Source organism: Chenopodium album, chromosome 1 (genome assembly GCF_948465745.1).
Source record: "Chenopodium album chromosome 1, dcCheAlbu1.1, whole genome shotgun sequence".
NCBI classification, from domain to species: Eukaryota; Viridiplantae; Streptophyta; class Magnoliopsida; order Caryophyllales; family Amaranthaceae; genus Chenopodium; species Chenopodium album.
The window spans coordinates 86,912,761-86,934,087 of NC_137834.1; the positions used below are offsets into that span (position 1 = coordinate 86,912,761).

General features: G+C 34.4%; 3 protein-coding genes across 5 annotated transcripts; all 3 read left to right on the plus strand.

Moving 5' to 3' along the window:
- Positions 1-1,458: 1,458 nt before the first annotated feature.
- On the plus strand, positions 1,459-4,710 carry LOC145624836 (G2/mitotic-specific cyclin-2-like). Of its 2 annotated transcripts, none has more exons than XM_081677927.1 (9): positions 1,459-1,926; positions 2,079-2,196; positions 2,319-2,375; positions 2,514-2,691; positions 2,809-2,934; positions 3,320-3,409; positions 3,539-3,760; positions 3,849-4,126; positions 4,331-4,710. In XM_081677927.1, exons 1-9 carry the CDS (start codon positions 1,887-1,889, stop codon positions 4,467-4,469), a joined length of 1,248 nt encoding a protein of 415 aa, XP_081534053.1. In that variant the 5' UTR covers positions 1,459-1,886; the 3' UTR covers positions 4,470-4,710. The 2 variants fall into 2 exon arrangements, with proteins under 2 accessions (XP_081534053.1, XP_081534058.1); XM_081677932.1 differs by having other exon boundaries at positions 2,520-2,691.
- Positions 4,711-10,521: 5,811 nt separating this feature from the next.
- On the plus strand, positions 10,522-12,221 carry LOC145560491 (phosphoserine aminotransferase, chloroplastic-like). Its single transcript, XM_081621750.1, has one exon. It carries the CDS (start codon positions 10,617-10,619, stop codon positions 11,895-11,897), a length of 1,281 nt encoding a protein of 426 aa, XP_081477876.1. The 5' UTR covers positions 10,522-10,616; the 3' UTR covers positions 11,898-12,221.
- A 4,750-nt stretch (positions 12,222-16,971) lies between these two features.
- On the plus strand, positions 16,972-21,124 carry LOC145560501 (formiminotransferase cyclodeaminase-like protein). 2 transcript variants are annotated; one of them, XM_081621768.1, is made up of 4 exons: positions 16,972-17,104; positions 17,555-18,131; positions 19,128-19,546; positions 20,469-21,124. In XM_081621768.1, the coding sequence occupies exons 3-4, from the start codon at positions 19,156-19,158 to the stop codon at positions 20,981-20,983; spliced, it is 906 nt and encodes a 301-aa protein (XP_081477894.1). In that variant the 5' UTR covers positions 16,972-17,104; positions 17,555-18,131; positions 19,128-19,155; the 3' UTR covers positions 20,984-21,124. The 2 variants fall into 2 exon arrangements, with proteins under 2 accessions (XP_081477894.1, XP_081477886.1); XM_081621760.1 differs by having other exon boundaries at positions 16,976-17,104; positions 17,555-17,576.
- The last annotated feature ends 203 nt before the right edge of the window (positions 21,125-21,327 follow it).

Consider the following 21,327-nt stretch of genomic DNA (forward strand, 5'->3'; position numbering starts at 1 on the left):
GTTTGATGTAGGCTGACATTCTGGCAAACCATATATATATATTACAATTTTTTATTTGTAAAATCGTACCTTGTGGAGTCATGTTTATAAATTGGCCTATGATGAACATTTTATTTAGTTAATATTCCTATTAGTACTAAATTACTAATATTAATTCCCTTTTATTAAGAAACTGTCTTTAAATTTTGCAATTAATTATTAATAATGAAATCTAATGCCAACTTTATTAAATATCCGCAATTGTAATAACTTCTTAATGCAAGTAAATCAACTAGTGTAATCGCTTTCCAAAAAAAAACAAAATAATGTAAATAATAGTTTCACATATTGTATGAATAATGCAATTTAAAAAGTATTTACATATATGGAATACATCCCTTTAATTTTAAAGTTTGAAAAAATAATTTACAAAGACGAAGGAAAGGAATAAAAATTAATCCATAAATGTTTGTTAGTTAGCTTAGATACGTGGTATATTCTTTGTATTAGATATTTTAAGTCAAATTAATACAATGTAATATCATTACTATGAATTCCTTGTATTTCGTAGCCGTTTTCAAATAGTGCATGTTTTTTACAAGTAAATACATTTAATTACGGGGAATGAAATCCAATGACAACTTTAATAAATGATAAGAGTTGTAATGACTCATTAATGCAATCAAATTAACTAGCGCCGCCAATAGAACATTTAAGGTATTTCACTTGTTTGTTTAAAGCATGCAATTCGAAACTAGTAAAACTTTTTACACATATATATGTATATAAATATTTTTTTGGCAACAACGTGATTCTTATTTGTATTTTGACCATCTATTTACGATCGAATTCATACATCTTTACTAGACATGTCTAGCTTATCATCAAAGCTTTCAATCTGTTGTCATTACCTTTAATACCATTTACTCAATTAGTTACAAGCTAATCCAATTCCATCAAATAAATGTACAAATAAAATTAATGACTCACCACATACATCCTAATCTAAATCAAAACAGATTCTCTAAAAATAACTTTCTAAAAATTAAGCTCCAATAATTTCACACATAATCCATATCAATGAGATATATTACCTTTTATACTTTCCAAATCTTTATGATTCTCACTCTCTTTTTTTTTTTTCTTTTTTCTCAAACCCAAAACAACCCAAAAACAAAAACAAAAAAAAAAAATAATTATTTTACAAAGTGCATAGGAGCGTATGACTCTTGCACTTAGGGAGAGCGTATGTCATCTTACCAAAAAGGAATAAAATAAAATAATAAAATCAAAATAAAAAACCCAATCATATTGTATACACATTACACTGATACAATATCAATATTTTCCAATTAAGTATGATTATTCGGGCCGGGTCGGGTCACGTGGGTGCAATGTATGTATCACATGCCAGCCAATTTATGTGACCGTTGGCTAAGGCTAGCTCATATCAAAGAAAAAAAGAAGGGCGTGGTTTAGTTCATCCAACGGCCATATATTTTCACTAGCCGTTGTATTTGAAAATTTAAGGGGGTTTAGGTTCGTGTATTTTCCAGACAATTTTTCCGTTGTTTCCGTTTTAAGGCAACAATTTTATTTCTTTCCTTTTTCTGTTTTCTTCTTCTTCTTTATTTACCTGAGCTCTTGAATGACTGAGTAAGAGAGAGAAACGGAAGAGAGAGAGAGAGAGGAGAGAGAAAGTGAGTGAGAGAGAGAGAAAGAGAGTATAATTAGTAAATGAACTAATTATACATCAGATTTTTTGTTCATAATCAAGAGAAGTAGTTAAGATTTTTTCTGGGATTTTTGTTAATTTTTCTGGGGTTTTTGTTGATTTTTCTGGGGTTTGATTTATTCTTTGTTATTTGATTGAGATTAATTAGATCTTGAGATTATAATTAGCAAAGATGATTAACGATGAAAATCAAAGTATTCCCAATTTCCAAGGTAATTTTGTTTGTTTTTTTTTTTTTTCGTTTTGATTGATTAAATAGATGATTTTATTTTATTATTATTTTATTTTTTTTGACAAGAATTAAATAGATGAAATTAATTGTTTAATGAAGTGGGGTTTTGAATTTTTGTTGAATTTGTATTAGGTCCCAGAAAATTTGGGCATGAAGCTAAAAGAACAAGAAGAGCATTAAGTGTGATTAATCAGAATTTGGTTGGATCTCAGCCTTATCCTTGCGTTGTTAACAAAAGACCCAATTCACAGTAATTCTCATTTTCTCTCTCCTCATTCAAATTTTGCGAAAAAAAAATGTTAAAAAATTATGGGTTTTGAATTATTCGTTAAAATCTTGTGTTAATTTTTGTTAATCTTGTTTTATTTGCAGAAAATGTGTAATTTTTGACGAAAACATCCCCAATCCTGTACAAAGACCAGTCACAAGGTATTATTTATTTGTTTTTTATTTCAAGGTGATATAATACAAAAAAATGAATAATAAAATAAAAAAAAATAAAAAACTTGAGTTTTTCTGATGATTTTAGATTTATTTTATTTTATTTTATTTTTTTAATTATTTTTTTTTCAGGAAATTTGCTGCTGAAATTAATAATAAACAAGAAATCAAAGTTCAAAATTCAAGTGAAGTTATTGAAGATGTTAAAATAATAGATGTGGAGTGTAAGACAATTACAGATGTGCCTGTGCCAATGTCATTGGAAAAGCCTGAATCTGCAGCACAAAATCAGATTAATGAGATGGTATACATTAATTTAATATTAATTTTGGTACAATTTTGGTTAATTATGGTACAATTTTGGTTAATTATGTGAAAAAAAATAATAATTTTGTTTACTGTGAACTTTAATAAATTACAGGAAGAGGTTGAGATGGAAGACATCTTTGAAGATCCAATCTTGGACATTGATGGCCGTGATTCAAAAAACCCTCTTGCTGTTACTGACTATATTGATGATCTTTACCTTTATTATAAAAAAATGGAGGTAATTTTTCATCAATTTTGATTGTTTTATCATAGAATTTTAAAAGTAATGTATGAAATTTCTGAAGTACCCGTGTCGGATTACTAACAATCCGATATAGATGGGTAACGTATGGAAAGATCAATTTTAATTTTCATTGAATTTAAAAGTACTCGTGTTGGATTATCAACAATCCGACATTGGTGAATAATGTATGGAAAGGTTTATAAAGAATTTAAAAAGTAACATATATAATTTAATATGTATTTGTGTCGGATCATGAGCGTATGGAAACTTTTCAAAAATAAGTCGGGTTTGACACTTGAACACTTATCTATGTTACGTGGTCTATATTGAAATTAAAGACCTGCTAAGCTAATTAACCTTGTTCATAACCTTATTGCAGGCATGCAGCTGTGTATCACCAGATTACATGTCACAACAATTTGACATTAATGAAAAGATGAGGGCTATACTTATTGACTGGCTTGTTGAGGTAAAAATTATTTATAAAATTTACACTTCCTATGACAATGTATATAATATAAAGTATATTAAATGAATTTGCAATTATATATTGACTTATTGTATAGTTTTCTAATCAAAATTTTGAATTCATACACAGGTACATTACAAATTTGAACTTAGGGATGAGACCTTATTTCTCACAGTACATCTAATAGACAGATTCCTAGCTAAACATACAATGGTGAGAAAGAAGCTGCAATTAGTGGGTTTAATTGCAATGTTGTTAGCCTGCAAATATGAAGAAGTTTCTGTACCTGTTGTTGAAGATTTGATCTTTATTTCTGACAAAGCTTATACTAGAGAAGATCTTCTTGAAATGGTATATAAATTACCCTCGAAAACCTGAATTTTTATCTGATTTTGAAACATAAGTAGTAGATTTAACTGTTAATATCATTGTTTTGCAGGAGAAAATAATGCTCAACACATTGCAATTTAACATTTCTTTGCCAACCCCATATGTTTTTCTAAGAAGATGTCTGAAAGCTGCTGAATCTGACAAGAAGCTTGAGCTGCTGTGCTTTTATCTGATTGAACTTTCTTTGGTGGAGTATGAAATGATCAAATTTCCACCTTCACTGTTAGCTGCTGCTGCAGTGTATACAGCACAATGCAGTCTGTATGGCTTTAAGCAGTGGAGCAAGACCTGTGAGTTTTACACAAACTACACTGAAAACCAGCTACTGTAAGTCCTTTCTTTTCACGTCCGCGTTTACTTATTACTATGTTACTCGGACTCTTCATCTCACCCTAGGTGCCAAGTCTTGACTTTTGGAGATACATGTGTGAAACTCGAGTATTTGAGTTCTGAGTAACATAGAACTAAACCGTCAATAATTTAAATTTGTAAATTTCGCGATGATTCTAATTTAACTTTATGGGATTGCAGGGAATGCTCAAAGCTTATGGTCAATTTCCATCAAAAGGCAGGAACAGGAAAGCTAAGTGGAGTACATAGGAAATATTCAACTTCAAAGTTTGGTTATGCAGCAAAATTTAACCCAGCAACCTTTCTCCTCAACAATTGAGTCTAATGAGAAAGGATTACTGTATAGTTTACTGACTATACAAGAAATTTGGTAATTACAACAAAATGACATTTGAAAACTACCCATTTAATCTCTATTTGAGGGGTGTAGCTAATAATCTTGATTGGCTTTTAGGATATTGATATTGACAATATTTACCACCCTTTGTTTATGTTTCTTGCAAACATCCACATTGTATTTCATATTCAATTTTTTGAATAAATACAGATTCAACTGCTTATATTCTGTTAAATATTTTGTATCATTTCTTCATTGTTTTCTTTCTCAATACAAAGTAGAAAAAGTTTCTTTTACCTTAAAATTCAAATCTTATAAAACCCAAAGCATTTCTTCAATTCTGTTAAAAAAGTTATTGAGGAAAAAGTATGCATTTTCTGACAAAGTTAACACTGTATATGTATTCTGAGATTTCTGACAAGTTCATATTAATATATTTGGTGAAGAATGTCCCACCTCATGGCATGGAATTAAGTTAGTATAATAATAGAAAGGACCATATTGATGAAGACCATGAAGTGATTTGAATATTGTCTATCTTGAGGACTATACCAAACAAATTTGCTTTTACTTCGATCACCATCAAAGACTATTTTAGCAACATTGATAACAACATTTACTAAAATTAAATATGTGAAAAATATGGCTTGAAAATATGAACACAAGTTCACACTGCTACACGTACTTCAATCGTGATGTGATTAGTGTTGTATTAATTGTTTTGAATGTTTAAATAAATATTTGAATTGATACATAAATAGCATATATTGTTAACTAGGTTAAACCCCCGTGCAAATGCACGGTTGTTGAATAATTATGATAACAATATAATTATATAAAAATTAATGAATCGATTCATCGTATTAAAGTGCATGAAAATATATTAAAACAATTAAAACATGTGAGAGAAAATATTTATAGTTATAATGTGCAAGTTGATATTTTAGGAAGTTTATTTTAGATTTTATATAAAAAAAAAATCATAATCTAAATGCAATCTTTATTTTTATATAATAACGATTTTATTTAGAAAGTAATTTTGGCGGGAATTTTTTTAATAATATGTTGCCAAGTGCTCCTACACATTCGCTTTTAGTAGTATGTAATTTTGGCAGGAATTTTTTTAATAATATATTGCCAAGTGTTCCTACAGATTCGCTTTTAGTAGTATGTAATTGATTGATATATTGTTCACACTCCGACACGATATTTCAATCTTGATGTAAGAATAGTATTGCGATCATAATTCTGTAGATATATATATTTTTTTATAAAAAGAAAGTATTTAAGATGAATATTCGATTTGATACATAAATGATCTTTATTGTTTCTTAGTAAAATTTGGACTTGTTATAAAAGTGACTCCATATTTGAATCAATGCTAAGCTAAATTTGCGTATCATACTTATAAATATTTCATACCCTTGCGCTATATTGTTTTTAGGAAAAATTGGCCGCAACAACACCAACTATGACAAAGGTGCGTGTAGCAGCACAACCTTTTAAGGGTGCGGTTTACAGCACAAACTATGTAATTGGGTGCACATATTAGCATAAATGACACTAATGAACTAAGGTTGCATGGAAAAAAGTGGAATCTTTATTATTTTATATAATTGTTTAAACATTATTTAAACATATATGATTTTCCATCATGCGTAACTAAATTAGCCTTACCTTTTTTTTTTTTTTTTTTCATTTAAGCATTTCTTGACCTCCACCATTATATTAAGCGGATTCCTTAAAAAAAAAAATTGTGCTATTATTTTCCTTTGTTCGCTTCTCCAATTACTATTTCTAATATTGATCTCACATGATTGACTTAGTTTCCTATCCCTTTCCACCTAGTTAAATACTAAATTGATAAATAAAATAAAAAATAAAAAATAAAATCATTTAAATACCTTTATTCTACAAGATTTCAGGATACATAGGTAACTTTCTAAATACTAATATCAAAACCCACAAAGTGATTTCAAATACTTAATTCAAAAAATAATTTTAGAGTTGGATTTTAGGATATGTCAAATTGATTTTTTTGTTTTTGATGTACAACACTTAAATTGTGGAGGTTAAGAGAGAATTAATTTAAAGGGAAAAAATTAATTATAATGGAAGAGGAAACTAAGTCAATCATCACATGAGATGTAAAAAAAGTAATTGAAGAAACAAACGATAGAAAATAATGGCGAAAACTTTTTGAAATAATTCAATTTAATGGTTATTTAATTACATGTGATGGAAAATGGAAAATTAAGTAGAATGAAATTAATCAAAAATATTTTTAAACAAAAAGGCATTAAAAATATTTAAGATTTCACTTTTAGAAGAAATCTACATTTTGCCAATGTCATTTATGTTGTTATGTGCACCCAAGTGCATAGTTTGTGATGTTGAGTGCACCCTTGAAAGGTTGTGCTGCTACACGCACCTTTGTCATAGTTGGTGTTGTTGTGGCCAATTTTTCCTTGTTTTTAAGCAGATTATGAATATAACCCTAATACATTTGTTCATTTATTGTTCTTTTAAATACTTCCTTGTTATTAACGTTATCTTTTAGAAGCACGTGATCTCTCTTTATTTCCATCCACATCACATGAGCTAACATTGATTCAGATACGATATGGTACATACGTATATTTATGAGGCAATTTTGTTTTTTACCACCTCACAAAAACACGAAAATCTCTTTTACCACCTCCAAAAAAAAAGTATTACTTTACCACTTCATAAAAAACACGAAAATAGGTTTTACCATCACTTAACTGATTCCGTTTAGAAATCCGTTAAGTGGGCCCATAAAGCCACGTGTCGTGTTATTATTGGCCAAAAAAAGAAAAAAAAATAAAAAGAAAATTTTTTTTAAAAAAAAAAAAAAAAAACTAAAACTACCCAGCCACCACCACAGCGCCACCACCGCGCCACCACTCAACCCACGACTGCCCCCCCGAACCTACCACCGGCGGCGCGGCTCCACCCCCTCCCTCTCCCAACCCACCTGAACGCCCCCTTCCCTCTCCCGCAACCGCAATCGACCCAAAAACCACCGACCCACAACCTTCAATGACCACGAATCCCCCCAAAACAGCCACGATTCCGGCCACAAATGGCCGAAATCGGCCGGTTAAGGCCACTCAGCCCCAAAACCGGCCGATTTCGGCCATTTGTGGCCGAAATCGTGACCGTATTAGAGAAGAAGGGTTTTGGGTTTGGTGGTTTTTGGGGGTGTTTCGGTTGCGGGAAAGGGACGGGGAGGGTTCAGGTGGGTTGGGAATGGTGGTGCGACGCGGGTGGTGATTTCGGGGAGTGCTGTGGTGAGTTGGGGGGAAGGCGGCGGCGGTGGCACTGTGGTGGTGGCTGGAGTAGTTTTAGGTTTTTTTGTTTTTTTTTTTAATTTCTCTTTTTTTTTAACAAATAAAATGCTGACACGTGTTACTGTGGGCCACACTTAACGGAATTTTTGGATGGAAACCGTTAAGTGGTGGTAAAACCTATATTCGTGTTTTTTATGAGGTGGTAAAGTAATACTTTTTTTTTGGGAGGTGGTAAAACAGATTTTCGTGTTTTTGTGAGGTGGTAAAAAACAAAATTATTTATGATCCTATTCTAGACTTATCAATCTGGATTAGCGAGTCGAGTTCGGGTTAGATTTCGAATCGGTCATTACAAGATATTATGCATGGGTCAAATTGGGTCGATTTCGGGCTATTTGAGTCAGGTCGGGGTTCCCTCTCAATATCTCGGGTTTCATTCTCGTCGCCCGCCCTTATAGCTCTCTAAACACCAAAATATATTAATAAAACGGAAAAAGTAATAAAATAATACCAATAAATGGACTCATTGGATCATTAGTGGGATGATTAGGTGGGGATTACTTACTCTAATTACAATCTATCAATTAGTATTATGTGCACCATGGTACACCTAGAAATAGGTACACCTGGCCCAATCTGTGCCCAAAAGAGGAAGCCCAGAAAATAGAAGCCCTTGGAGTTTAGTTTTTTTTTTTTTATTAAATAAAAGTTTCTCCTCTCTCCAACTATCATATCTATTTTTTATTTCATTTAAAAAAAATTCTCTCTCCTCTCATACATAAAAAACCTTTTAGAATTATTTTTTTTTTTTTTTTGTATTTTCTCTCTCCTATCACCATTTTTCTCTCTCTAAAAACTGCAATTTACCATGACAAAAGACAAAAACACACAAGAAAACACCGTAAAAAAATGAATATCACTTAAACTTCTTTGATTTTCCTACATTTGTGTTAATTTTGCTAATATAATTCAACAACTTTATAAAATTGAAACTATGTTCGACTATATAATTGTCTTTTTGATTTTTTTTTTTTAATTTTTTTTTTTTTTGTAGAAAATCGAAATTATCTACTCCTACTGAAGATGTATAAGCAAGTAATTTATTGTTTAAATTCGCAAATCGATCTTAAATTCTTAATTTTTAGAATTGAATATTGAATTGAACCCGAAATTTTTTGAACATTACAATTAGTCAAATGTTCAACGTCAGAACACCAAAAAAAGAATAAATTAGATGATGTATATAAGAAAAAACCAATTGTTAAAAACTTCAGAACCCCAACCACAAACCACTGAACACCTTATGAAAACCTCTAAACCCCATACAAAAACTTCTGAACATCAACCACAAACCCCTGAACACCCTGCAAAAACCTCTGAACCCCCAACAAAAACTTTTGAACCCAACCACAAACCACTGAACACCTTACAAAAACCTCTGAACACCCTACAAAAATCTCTGAACCCCTACAAAAACATCTGAACCCCGACCACAAACCACTGAACACCTTATAAAAACCTCTGAACCCCTACAAAAACTTCTGAACCCCAACCAAAAACCACTGATCACCCTAAAAAATCTCATACGACTAGTCTACTACTCGCTTACCGAGAGTTTAAAACGAACCCCGTACAAAAACTTCTAAACCCTAACCACAAACCACTGAACCCCCGACAAAAACTTCTGAACCCTAACCACAAACTAGTGAACACCCTTCAAAAACTTTTGAACCCCAACCATAAACCACTGAACACCCTTTAAATACCTCTGAACCCCCTATAAAAACTTCTGAACCCTAACCGCAAACCACTGAACACCCTACAAAAACCTATGAACCCCCTACAAAAACTTCTAAACCCCAACCACAAACCATTGAACACCCTTCAAAAACTTTTGCACTTGAAGACACTACTCAAAATGCCAAATGTTCAGATATATAAATTATAAAGTAGTGAATGTCAAAAAATTTAATAAAATTAAAAATATATAGATCTAAAACAAAAAAAAAAGTTCATAAGTAATGTATCTCATGTTCAAAATTATTATAAAGATGTTCAAAAATACCTGTCGGTAAAAATATGTATTCATAGGAAACATATCATACGTTCATATTTTTAACTTAAATTGTTCAAAATACTAAAATATAATCAAATACAGAACTATTCATAACAAAATACACAATTATCACTAAAAAAATCAAAAGAATATGAAAGATACATATTCCAAAACTCAAACCTAGCCATGGTGATTTAGATAATGAAATCTCACCGGAAAATAATCATTTCCGTCGTCTTAACCACCTTCTCCTCGACGACGGCGCCATTTTTAGCTTCACTACTTCATTGTAAAAACTCCATCCATTAACAAAGCTTCAAATCGAAGGTTGAAGAAAACATAATTTAAATTTAATCTATAATAACGAAGGAATTCAATCTATGATGATCAACTATGGTGATGAAGGATTTTAATTAAGAGGATGATGAATGAATTCAAGAGAGAGAAAAATAGAGGAGAGAGAAAATAAAAGAGAAAGAAATAAGAAATTAAGAAAGTAAAGGAGGAAAGAGAAGAGACAATATATTTTTATTGGTTCACATAGAACTATATACACCATGATGCGTATTATAATTTGCCACGGTCTATAACTTTTAACCCAAGCAAAGGTGGGCTTTACCCCAACACAAGCGCAGCCTCCCTTTTTACCTACGCATAAAGCTCAAGACTTTCCCTCACTTTTGCCTCCCTCTTTCTCCCACCAACTTTCCTCACTTTCTCTCTCCTCTTTCTCTCTGCAACACCTTCGATACCATAACAATGGCAGCCACCTGCAACACACAAACAACCCTTTTCCTCAAAACCCCTTTCACCCCACAAAAAACCCAACAAACCCATTTCCTTCCCTTCAATTTCAAGATCCGAACCCCCATTTCCAAGATCACATGCACCGCCGCAACAACCACCACACCCACCACCAAATCTCCGGCGAACCACCGATCCGAAGACCGCGTCTTCAACTTCGCCGCCGGCCCCGCCGTCCTCCCTGAAAATGTCCTCCAAAAAGCGCAATCAGAGCTCCTTAACTGGCGAGGGTCCGGCATGAGTGTTATGGAGATGAGCCACCGTGGGAAGGAATTCACCTCCATTATCGAAAAAGCAGAGTCAGATCTACGTACCCTTTTGAATATTCCGTCTGATTACACCGTTCTCTTTCTTCAAGGTGGTGCTTCAACCCAATTCTCCGCCATTCCTTTGAATCTCTGCAACTCTGATGATGCTGTTGATTACCTTGTTACTGGGTCTTGGGGAGATAAAGCTGCTAAAGAGGCTGTCAAGTATGCTAAATCATCCACCATTTGGTCTGGGAAATCTGATAATTATACAAGAATCCCTAATTTTGATGGGTCTGAGTTTGAGCAAAACTCGCACGCAAGGTATTTGCATATTTGCGCCAATGAAACTATTTATGGTGTTGAGTTTAAAGATTACCCTGTTCCTGCTAATCCAAATGGGTTTTTGGTTGCTGATATGTCTTCTAATTTTTGCTCTAAACCTGTTGATGTTACCAAATTTGGGCTTATTTATGCTGGTGCTCAGAAAAATGTTGGTCCATCTGGGGTTACAATTGTTATTGTTAGGAATGATTTGATTGGAAATGCTCAGAAAATTACCCCAATTATGTTAGATTATAAGATTCATGCTGATAATAAGTCATTGTATAATACTCCCCCTTGTTATGGAATTTATATGTGTGGGTTGGTTTTTGAGGATTTGTTGAACCAAGGTGGGTTAGTTGAGGTTGAGAAGAAGAACAAGGCTAAGGCACAGGTGCTGTATGATGCAATTGATGAGAGCAATGGGTTTTACAAGTGCCCAGTTGAGAAATCAGTAAGGTCATTGATGAATGTACCCTTTACTCTTGAAAAATCGGAGCTCGAACCCGAGTTTATTAAGGAGGCTGCTAAGGAGAAGATGGTGGCTCTTAAAGGTCATAGGTCTGTTGGAGGGATGAGAGCTTCAATCTATAATGCTATGCCTTTGGCTGGTGTTCAAAAGTTGGTTGCTTTTATGAAGGAATTCCAAGCTAAACATGCTTAGATTTTTTTGGAATGGTTTGGTCTAATTTTGGCACTTTCTTGCTGCAGAATATCTGAGTGTTTGTTTCTCTCAGTTTAATTTTTTTACCTGGTTTGTTATGTTTGTTGCTTGTTACTTCATAATCATAATCATGAAGTATATTAGTAGTAGTAGAAGAAAGTTTTGTTTTTGAGTATTGTATGGCCAAATTACAAGAGCCTTTTAGTGGATGAATAAGTGTTTTACTGCTATGCAGCTCATTAGATAATAGGAGTATCACATTGTATGCAGTCTATGAAATATGCACAACTAAATGAGAATTACTTTTACTATTATTACTGGGAAGTGTTCTGCTCATTCCTACGAAGTATTTTTTTATGTTATGCTTAAGATTACTGTGATCAGTTGTTGCTAGTTATAACCATTGATCAGAAGGCTCGAGGCGATAGGGGTCAAGCTCTCTGGCCTAGAGGCATAGGAGAGGTGCACCGAAGTGCACTAAGGCTTCTTGCTTTGATGAGGCATATATTGATCACCTTGAGCTTTTTGTATAATGCTTGTGACCTTAGTCACTTTGTGTGTGTTTGAAATTATTTTGTCAGGGTGGTGGTTTGGAGGCAAAGCTTAAAATCGAGTGGCAATAACATCTAAGAATTGAAAACCTTTGCCTAAAATATTGTAGAACTTTTTGTATTTTTTAGAGGAATATTTGTAGAAGTACATAAAAGAGAAATGGAGAATCAGAAAGTTGTTAATCATGTTCGTTTTTAAGTTTTTAACCCTGTCTTGTCTGTCATGCTGATGGACTGACTGGTCTGCGGTCGTTAACGCCTCGTTTAGAATAATAATACTGTGAATTTAGCAGGAGAATTACGGACTACTTTGGAATTACAGAATTACAGCAACATTCATTTACAGTGTTCCCTAAGCTCATCACAAGTACTCCTTACAAAAGAGCAAAAATTAGTTGAAACTGCAAAGTGCAAAGCATTTTATAAACTAACTACAATAGTACTTAGCTTACAGCATGCATCTTACTGCTAAACCTTCTCTAGGCTCATATTTGGGTCTACCGGTGGATATGGGTCGTAGTAAAACTGCTGAGTTTGGTTTTATGGTGGATAAGATCGTCCATCGGTTATCGAGTTTTGCTTGTCATGATCTGTCGGCTGCTGCAAAGTTGGTCATTATCAATAGTATTTTAGTTGCCTCTTTTAACCACATCCTTTCGGTGTTCAAGGTTCCGAAAACCATTTGTGACCGAATTGATAATCTCTTTGCTAGCTTTTGGTGGAAGTCGTCTGAGTCTCGGGGTATAGCTTTTAGGTCTTCTCCCCTTCTTCATTTGCCTAAGGGTTTAGGTGGGCTTGGTCTTCGAAGGTTGGGTTGTTTCAATTCTGCCCTGTTAGCCAAGCAGAGTTGGCGTCTTATGCATCATCCACAGCTTTTGGTGTCACGACTGACAGGGTAAAGTGGTATCCTCTAATCAAAAGTAATTCCTAAATCCTCTAAATAACGTAGATAGGGAAGTAAGGTCGAATCCACAGAGAAACGAGTCTTTCTATTCCTAATTAATTAATATAATCCAGATTATAAAGTAACCAATATATTGTAATCAAAGGAAACTAAACTACGAAGATTAAGAGTAGAGAGAAAACAACGAATAAAAGGATCTAGGGCATAGGTTCACCAATAAATAATACTCCAGGGTAAAACATAGTAATCAATCATTGACATTGCATAAATAACATGATTAACAGGCTCTCGCAATTTATTAATCAACATAGATCTAACAGGCTCTCGCAATTTACTAGATCTAAGTTCTTATTGAAAATAGCCTTTAATATCAAATTAACATCTGCTTGATTCATCAATTTAATATTGCTATACTTTTACAAGCCGCAATTGTAAAACGTTAAAACAATTCAATAAGAAATTATCATGCAATACCAATAATCAATAATAGTCAATCATCAATGCATCAATTAACCAGATTGTAAAGGGCATTCGCTACGTATTACAATCACACAATTAATTTACCGGTATTAAATCTCATCTCTCGAATCTCGACTTAACCATTTATAAATTAATCTGCCTATTGAAACTAGACCTAAACATTAATTCTCATCTGTCGAATCTCGAATCAATATTGTTAAACTCATGCATAAAAGATCTGCGTAAATCTAGTCACAGAGCATTAAATCAATCAATAGGAAATTAATCTAGCATTGATAATTAACAACAACAATTTACCCCTTCATATTATTTATGGATCCCCACAAACCCTAGAAATAAAACTACTCACACATAATTAAAACTAAACTAATCAAGACAATTAGAGGAGACATGATAAAAGAAAGAGAATAAATTACTGAAATTAAACCAAGAGTTATATAGAGAAAAAATAATACTAAGAGTTTAAGAGGAGAGAGAAAAGAGTTCGAGAGAGAAAGTCTCTGAAAAAATAAGAAAGAGTAAAAAGAAGGTAAAGAAGTGCTAAATTCGTTTTACGGAGAAGTATTTATACTCCTTAAGAATCTTAAACTAAAACAAACTTAAACGATGTTAATCGTCTCCTAACAATAACACGCGCCCGATCGGGCGCGCCTTCGGGCGCCAGCCTTTGCTTCCCTCGCCCGGCCGGGCGCGCCTCCGGGCGCCAACCTCTTTGGCCGGGCGCCGACCTTTGCTTCTTCCGCCCGGCCGGGCGCGCCTCCGGGCGCCAGCCTTTTTGGCTGGGCGGTTCTCTTGGGCCACTATTTGGACTACGATTGGGCTTCAATTCTTCGGGCCAATCTGGGTTTCCTCTTTGGGTCTTGAATACTCGGTCCAAATGCCCCGGTATCACACATACCAAGCCCTTAATCACCGGTTCGATGGCTCTAACCGGCCCTGGGCTATAAACTCTGGTCGTGCTTCTCCAATGTTCGTGATTGCTCCAAAATATCTCGGAAAAATACTCCAAAAGTATAAATCCCTGCAAAAGTCAACCAAATCTACGAAAACACTAGAAAACACCAATTAGTAATAAAAGTGGCTCTAAAGAGCCAAAAACACTACTAATTATGACCAAGGGACGGGGGTAAAATACTATATAAAATAGACACATCAACGACTTCTCTTCTCCAAATATCCTTCTCTTAACTCTTTTAATAATCCTGGTAGGATTTATCGTCCTTCTTGGGGTTGTCGTGGTTTATTAGAGGGTTTTTCTACTCTAGCCAGGGAATTGCTTGGAAGGTTGGAAATGGTTCTCGGGTTTGGGTTACTGAGGATGCTTGGGTTATGGGAAATTTGGTCCAGTTTAAAGATTCTTGTTCTGAGTCGGTGCGTCCGTCTCTTGTTTCTGATCTACTCGATCCGCGTTCTAACGCATGGGACTCTTTTAAAGTTCATCGGTTCTTCGATGATCCTACAGCTTCCCGTATTCTATCACTAGATCGACCTCTTCAACCGATGGATGATTTTGTTTATTGGAAATTTACCGGGGACGGTTCATTTTCATCTAAAACAGCATATGCAATGCTCGTTCGTCAGTGCTCTTTAGTGGTTTCTTCTGTTCGGGTTCCATCTTCTTGGTGGAAACATTTCTGGAGTCTGCCTATTCTTCCGAAGTGGGAGGTTTTTGGTTGGAAGCTTGTTCATGATGCGTTACCGCTTACTACTAAGCTTCAGTCTAGAGGTTTATCAGTAGACCCAGTGTGTGTTTTCTGTCAGCAAGATGAGGAATCAGTATCCCATCTATTTCGGGATTGTCCCTTCTCCAGCCGTCTTTGGGTATGTGGTCCGTTGGGTTTCAGTCAGGACTCTTTACATTCTGAACCTTTTCTAGTTTGGTTTACTACTATTATTTCCCTTTTCCGTTCTTCCAAGTACTGGGATGGTTTAGCTTGGTTTTTTGCTCAGCTTTGGACTATTTGGTTGGCTCGTAACAATGTTCGCTTTCGTCAATCTCTTTCTTCCCCGGAGATGATATTCCGGACAGTTGCAGATTGGGTGGTTAGAAATTCACAGGCCTTTGAACTCAAACATCAAAATCTACTTATGCGTTCGGTTAATCACTCTTTATCTCCAGATCCTATTTGTTGTCTTCGTGGGATATCTTCGGATTCAGTGGATGTGTGTTTAATTTTCGACGGTGCATGGTCGTCTTCGGATAATTGTGCTGGTATGGGTTGGATTATTCGGTCATTTGACTCTTCGCAAGTTCTTAGGGGTGGTGCCAGGGCTTGTCTCTCATCTTCAGCTTTGCAGGCGGAATTCCAAGCATGTCTATGGGCACTCCAAATGGGTATTCGAAGAGGTTATAGACGGATTCTCATGTACACCGATTGTTCTACCCTGTTGTCATTGCTATCTGGTTCGTGTTCAGTTCCCATTTCTTCGAGGTGGTTATTTCATGATATTCATTCTACTCTTTTGAGTCTTTCTGTGTGCAGGCTTACTAAGGTCCCTCGTCCTTGGGTTAATCCGGCTCATTGGTTGGCCATGAAAGCCCGTCGCCGTCAGCTTTTATATTTTTCTTTTTGACTTGTTGTTTGTTTATTAGCTCTTCTTGTCAAAAAAAAAAAAAAAAAACTACAATAGTACATTCTTGGTATCATATTCAAGATTGATCCATCAAATTATGTTCGATGAGTTTTGGTCATTACAACAGTTGATGGCCAAGTAAGTTACTAAAATTGATTTAGTGATCGATTCCGATTTGGTGCTTATTAGTCACAAAGTGTCTTAAACAAGAGTTGATGCTCATAATGTTTGGCTTAGGATTAAAGAGATACAAATCAGATTTGCTTTTTAAAAGTTGTTAACTAAAGACCACTGCTTTTCCCCCTTTTAAAAGTTGTTAATTAGAGAGTTATTTTCTTTCAAAAAAAAAAAAAAAAAAATTAGAGAGTTATTTCCGTCATTTCATTGTATTTATTGTTGTTTTTAAAGGAATTTTGAGGATTAATTTCGTTTTTGGATCTTAGGAAAAAAAAAAAAAAAAAACAAAAAAAAAACTTGGCACTGTATCGATTGAACAGTATTTTACGATTTTGCCCTCCTTAATGCTACGTCACCATTTTTTTTTAATTTTTTTACTTTATTTATTTCTCTTGTACACTCAATTGAAGCGGCTTCTTAGCGTTCCCTCCTCCATAGAAAGCAGCTTCTTAGCTTAGGTTTATCGGACGACACCTGAACGATGAAGTGAGACTGTGATATGAAATTCCGCTGATTTTCAGGTTAGATTTATACTTTTTTTTTAAAAAAAATGAAATTTTGATGTTATTTTTGGAAATAATTTATTTTATGCTTCTAATATATTGATCTTTCTCTTCTCTTCTCTGGTAAAACCATTATTGGTTATAATTTAAATACTAAATTGCTAGACTTTTGCTATTCATATTCTTAATTGAGAAGAATTTAATTTGATAATTGAGTCAAATTTGGTTTTTATTATGTTGCAAAACCCTTGATTGTTAGCCTGTTATTATGGATAATTAGCATCATCAATTGAATATAGCTATGAATTCATGGCTTTTATAGTTAGCATTATTCTTGGTATGCTGCATCATAATAGATCATTTTTAATCAATTAATTACTCAAAGTTTTGTAATTTCCTTGTTAATTTGGTTAAATTATCTAGAGTGTAATGTGTATTAATTATTATGTGATTATCTTTGTTGTACAGGTTTAAATCTTCGATCTAACAGGTACCCTTCTTTTATCTCTCACTAATTTCTATTCTTCTCATAAATCCCATGGATATATTTGATTCTTGTATCGATTCCCCACAAACCGAACCTCCAAAACCTGAAATTCGGAGCAATGACAACCTAAATGATGAAGATATTTTTGGTTCCTCTATAAACTTGGAAGAATCTCACATCGAAGAAGGCTACAAAGATGGGTTTAGGGATGGTCTTACCTTGGGCAAGCAAGAGGGCTATGAAGTGGGTCTAAAACATGGGTTTGAGGCTGGTGAAGAGCTCGGGTTTTACCGTGGTCTTGTTGATGTTTGGACCTCTGTGATTCGGGTTGAACCCAACTTCTTCTCTTCTCGAGTAAAGAAGAGTATCCATCAAATTCAGGAGTTGCTTGAGAAGTACCCATTTATGGATCATGAAGATGAGAGCAAAGATGACATTTTAAAAGAGCTTAGGTTGAAGTTTAGGGCCACTTGTGCTTCTTTAGGGGTTAAATTGGAATACGAGGGATACCCTAAAATGTCCGATTCTCATGATTATTGAGTTTTGGGCATAAGCAAGGTATTCTTGGTTGACGGTTACAGTAGATGCATTATGGAGTTAAGATTTTCTTCTCAGTTTTGTTTATGATGGCTGTCTTACTGTTACCCTTGTAGCATTAGGGCCATGACTTTGTTATCTTAGGAAAAATAAATATATTTTTGTATTGCTTTGAAATTGTAGAAGATGCTTATCTTAAGTTGATACGAAGTATTTATTTAGAAGCACATGGCGAAGAATACTTTGTGTGGTTTGATACTCATAAACATGTAAGAAAGTTTAATTCAATGAATCTACACATGAGAACTTTTGTATGCAGACTTCGTCTCTCAAAATATTCACCATTTTTTATTGGTATTTGGATTGGGAAATTCAAAGCTTTCATGTTAGTTGTTTTTTTTTTTTTTTTTTTTTAATTGAATTTTAACTGCTTTTGGTGAAGATGAGTTCAAATCTTTCCTGTGATTTGAAATTTAACCTCTGGGTGTTCAATTGAATGAGATAATTACACCTGGGCAATCAGCAATGTCATTTCTATGAGTCATAGGATGTGGAGTCACTTCTTTCTTGCTTATGCTTGTTCATTTAGCTTGATGCAGGATATGTATGTTGCACTGGATATATCTTTTAAAGTTTAAACAACATTCCATCATCTTGGCTTATCTATTCACAACTACTTTTGGTCGTTGACTGCACATGTTATCTATTTGCCTTTCTTTTGCTTGGGATAGCAGAGGTGTCCTGAATATTTGACACTTCATGCTACTATGCTAGAGTTCAATGCTAGTGTAAAAATTGTGTGGATATCATCTATTTGATGATTTTTTACAATTCAAAGATTTACTTTGATTTAGCAGAAAAACTTAGTTGCTGATGCTGTTATTTTTAAGCCAGAGCTACATGAGATGAAATATGTTGATAAAGATAGATCCTGAGTTTGTGGTCCTTTCTAGAATTTGATCAGGATCTTTATATTGAAGTTGCAAAGCTAACATTGGTATTCTATCTTTCCTGTAGATTGGGAAGATAAGTGGGAAAGAAGTAAATGAAAAATATGATACTGGCTTGTTGCAAACTATACATATCTGAAAGCCGCAACAAAGCTGCCCTTGAGTCTATTGAACGAGTAGCCAAGCTTGTGCATGATACTAAAGTTGTCAATAAATTTGAAGATGAAACTTATAACAGAGTTGGCTACACTCTTGTCTCTAAGCTACCTCCAAAGCCGTCATTGGATCTTTGCCCTCTAAAAGATGCTGCTTTTGCAATGGTTAGCACTGCTTTGAAAGCAATTGACTTTAATATGCACAGTGGAAGCCATCCTCGTCTGGGAGTTGTTGATCACATCTGTTTTCACCCATTGGCCAGTACTTCTTTGGAGCAGACAGCTAATATTGCAAGGTCCTTGGCCAAAGATGTTGGCACCAAGCTTGAAGGTTTGTTTACTTCATCTAGCTTAATAACCTAGAACTAAAATTTGGAGGATTCACTTTAATGTTTTGAGTAGAAAACAGAACCAATTGTGAGTTTTGGTGCAAAGATTGTCATAATATTCACGTTATAATATTGTATAGCAGCTGTTTTTGTTGTCGTCCTATTGATAAGCAGCTTAAAATGGTGGCGCCTCACTGTTGTTTAGTTATGCTTTGTGTTTTTGGAAAGTTGGGAGTCTGAAGGTACCTTTCAGATATTCGTTCTATATTCAAACCTCATAAGCTGTGTATTCAATCATCATCCTTGCTACTCATTTTTTGTCCAGCACTATACTATTTCTCAAAGAAACATTTGGGTATGGATGATGCTGTGGAAAAAGTGGACAATTTAGGACATCTTAAAGTGGGAACTGAAGCTATGGAAAGGGGACAGAGGGAGTATTATTGTTTTAAGCAAGATTCATCTGACAGTGAAAGGAACTGTATCTTTCTAGAGAACATGGTTATGGATCATATTTTTTTTGGGTGATCAATTAAGAGATGGGTGCCACTCAAGCCTCTTCTTTTAGTATAATCGTGATGATTTTCAAGTACCTTGGACATGCTGTTGTATCCTAGATGTATTTTATCTTGAATGGAAGCTCTATGGATATGTGAAATCTGAATTTATGCACGTTCTTTGCATATTAAAAGAGACTCCTATGACTTTAGTGTTACTCTGGTATTTGTGCGACTTATGTGACTGATAGTAACTAATGCTTAAGGCTGCCTTTGGTGTCAAAACTGGCAATCACCAAGATTTTGCAATTTTCAGCTTTAATACACAGCTAACAGTTTCTTCCCCTCAAGTAGAGGACTATTATTTGGTTAAAGCTTATCTGGACTATTATTTCACTCTTATGCCATTTTTATTTGAAAGCTGCAGTTCCTACCTTCTTATATGGAGCAGCACATGAAAAAGGACAAACTCTTGATTCAGTAAGAAGAGAACTTGGCTACTTTAGGCCAAACATTAATGGAAATATCTGGGCGGGAGGGCTGGGCTCAGAGACTTTACCTTTGCATCCAGATGAAGGGCCAAATCAAGCTGACCTATCAAAGGGCGTTGTTGTTATAGGGAGTACAAAATGGGTAGATAACTACAACGTCCCAATCTTTTCCACCAATCTATCAGCTGTTCGTAGAATTGCCAAACTCGTTAGTGAAAGAGGAGGTGGACTTCCATCAGTTCAAGCTATGGCACTTTCTCATGGAGAGGAAGTCATTGAGGTTGCTTGCAATCTATTGGAACCGAACAAGGTTGGAGGAGATCAAGTTCAAATTGAAGTTGAGCGCCTTGCACAGGAAGAAGGTATGGTTGCCGGAAAGGGTTACTTTACTGACTTTTCACAAGAACAAATCATCAATGCTTTTTTGGATTCTGGAGATACATCTGTTTGACCATTACTTAATTGTAAGTAGGATTATCTCTGTAAAGGTGCCAGATTTCTTTGATGCATCATACTCTTGTGAAAAACAACTTCCGATTATGATACAACATATTACAATAGCAGTCAAATCTTTCCTTTGATTTTGTTGTGATTTGAGTCTACTAATTGTGTTACAGCTACGATGCTATGTTAGTAACTTGGGTGAATAGTGCTCTTAATCAATATTTATTTGTTAGTTAATGTTGGCTATGACATATTGTCTCCTGCTAAATAGACTTTTTCTTGTGGTTTGGACTCAATTTTGGTGTCTTTAATCTTCAGATTGTTCCGACTTCCGAGTGGTTGTATAGCAGA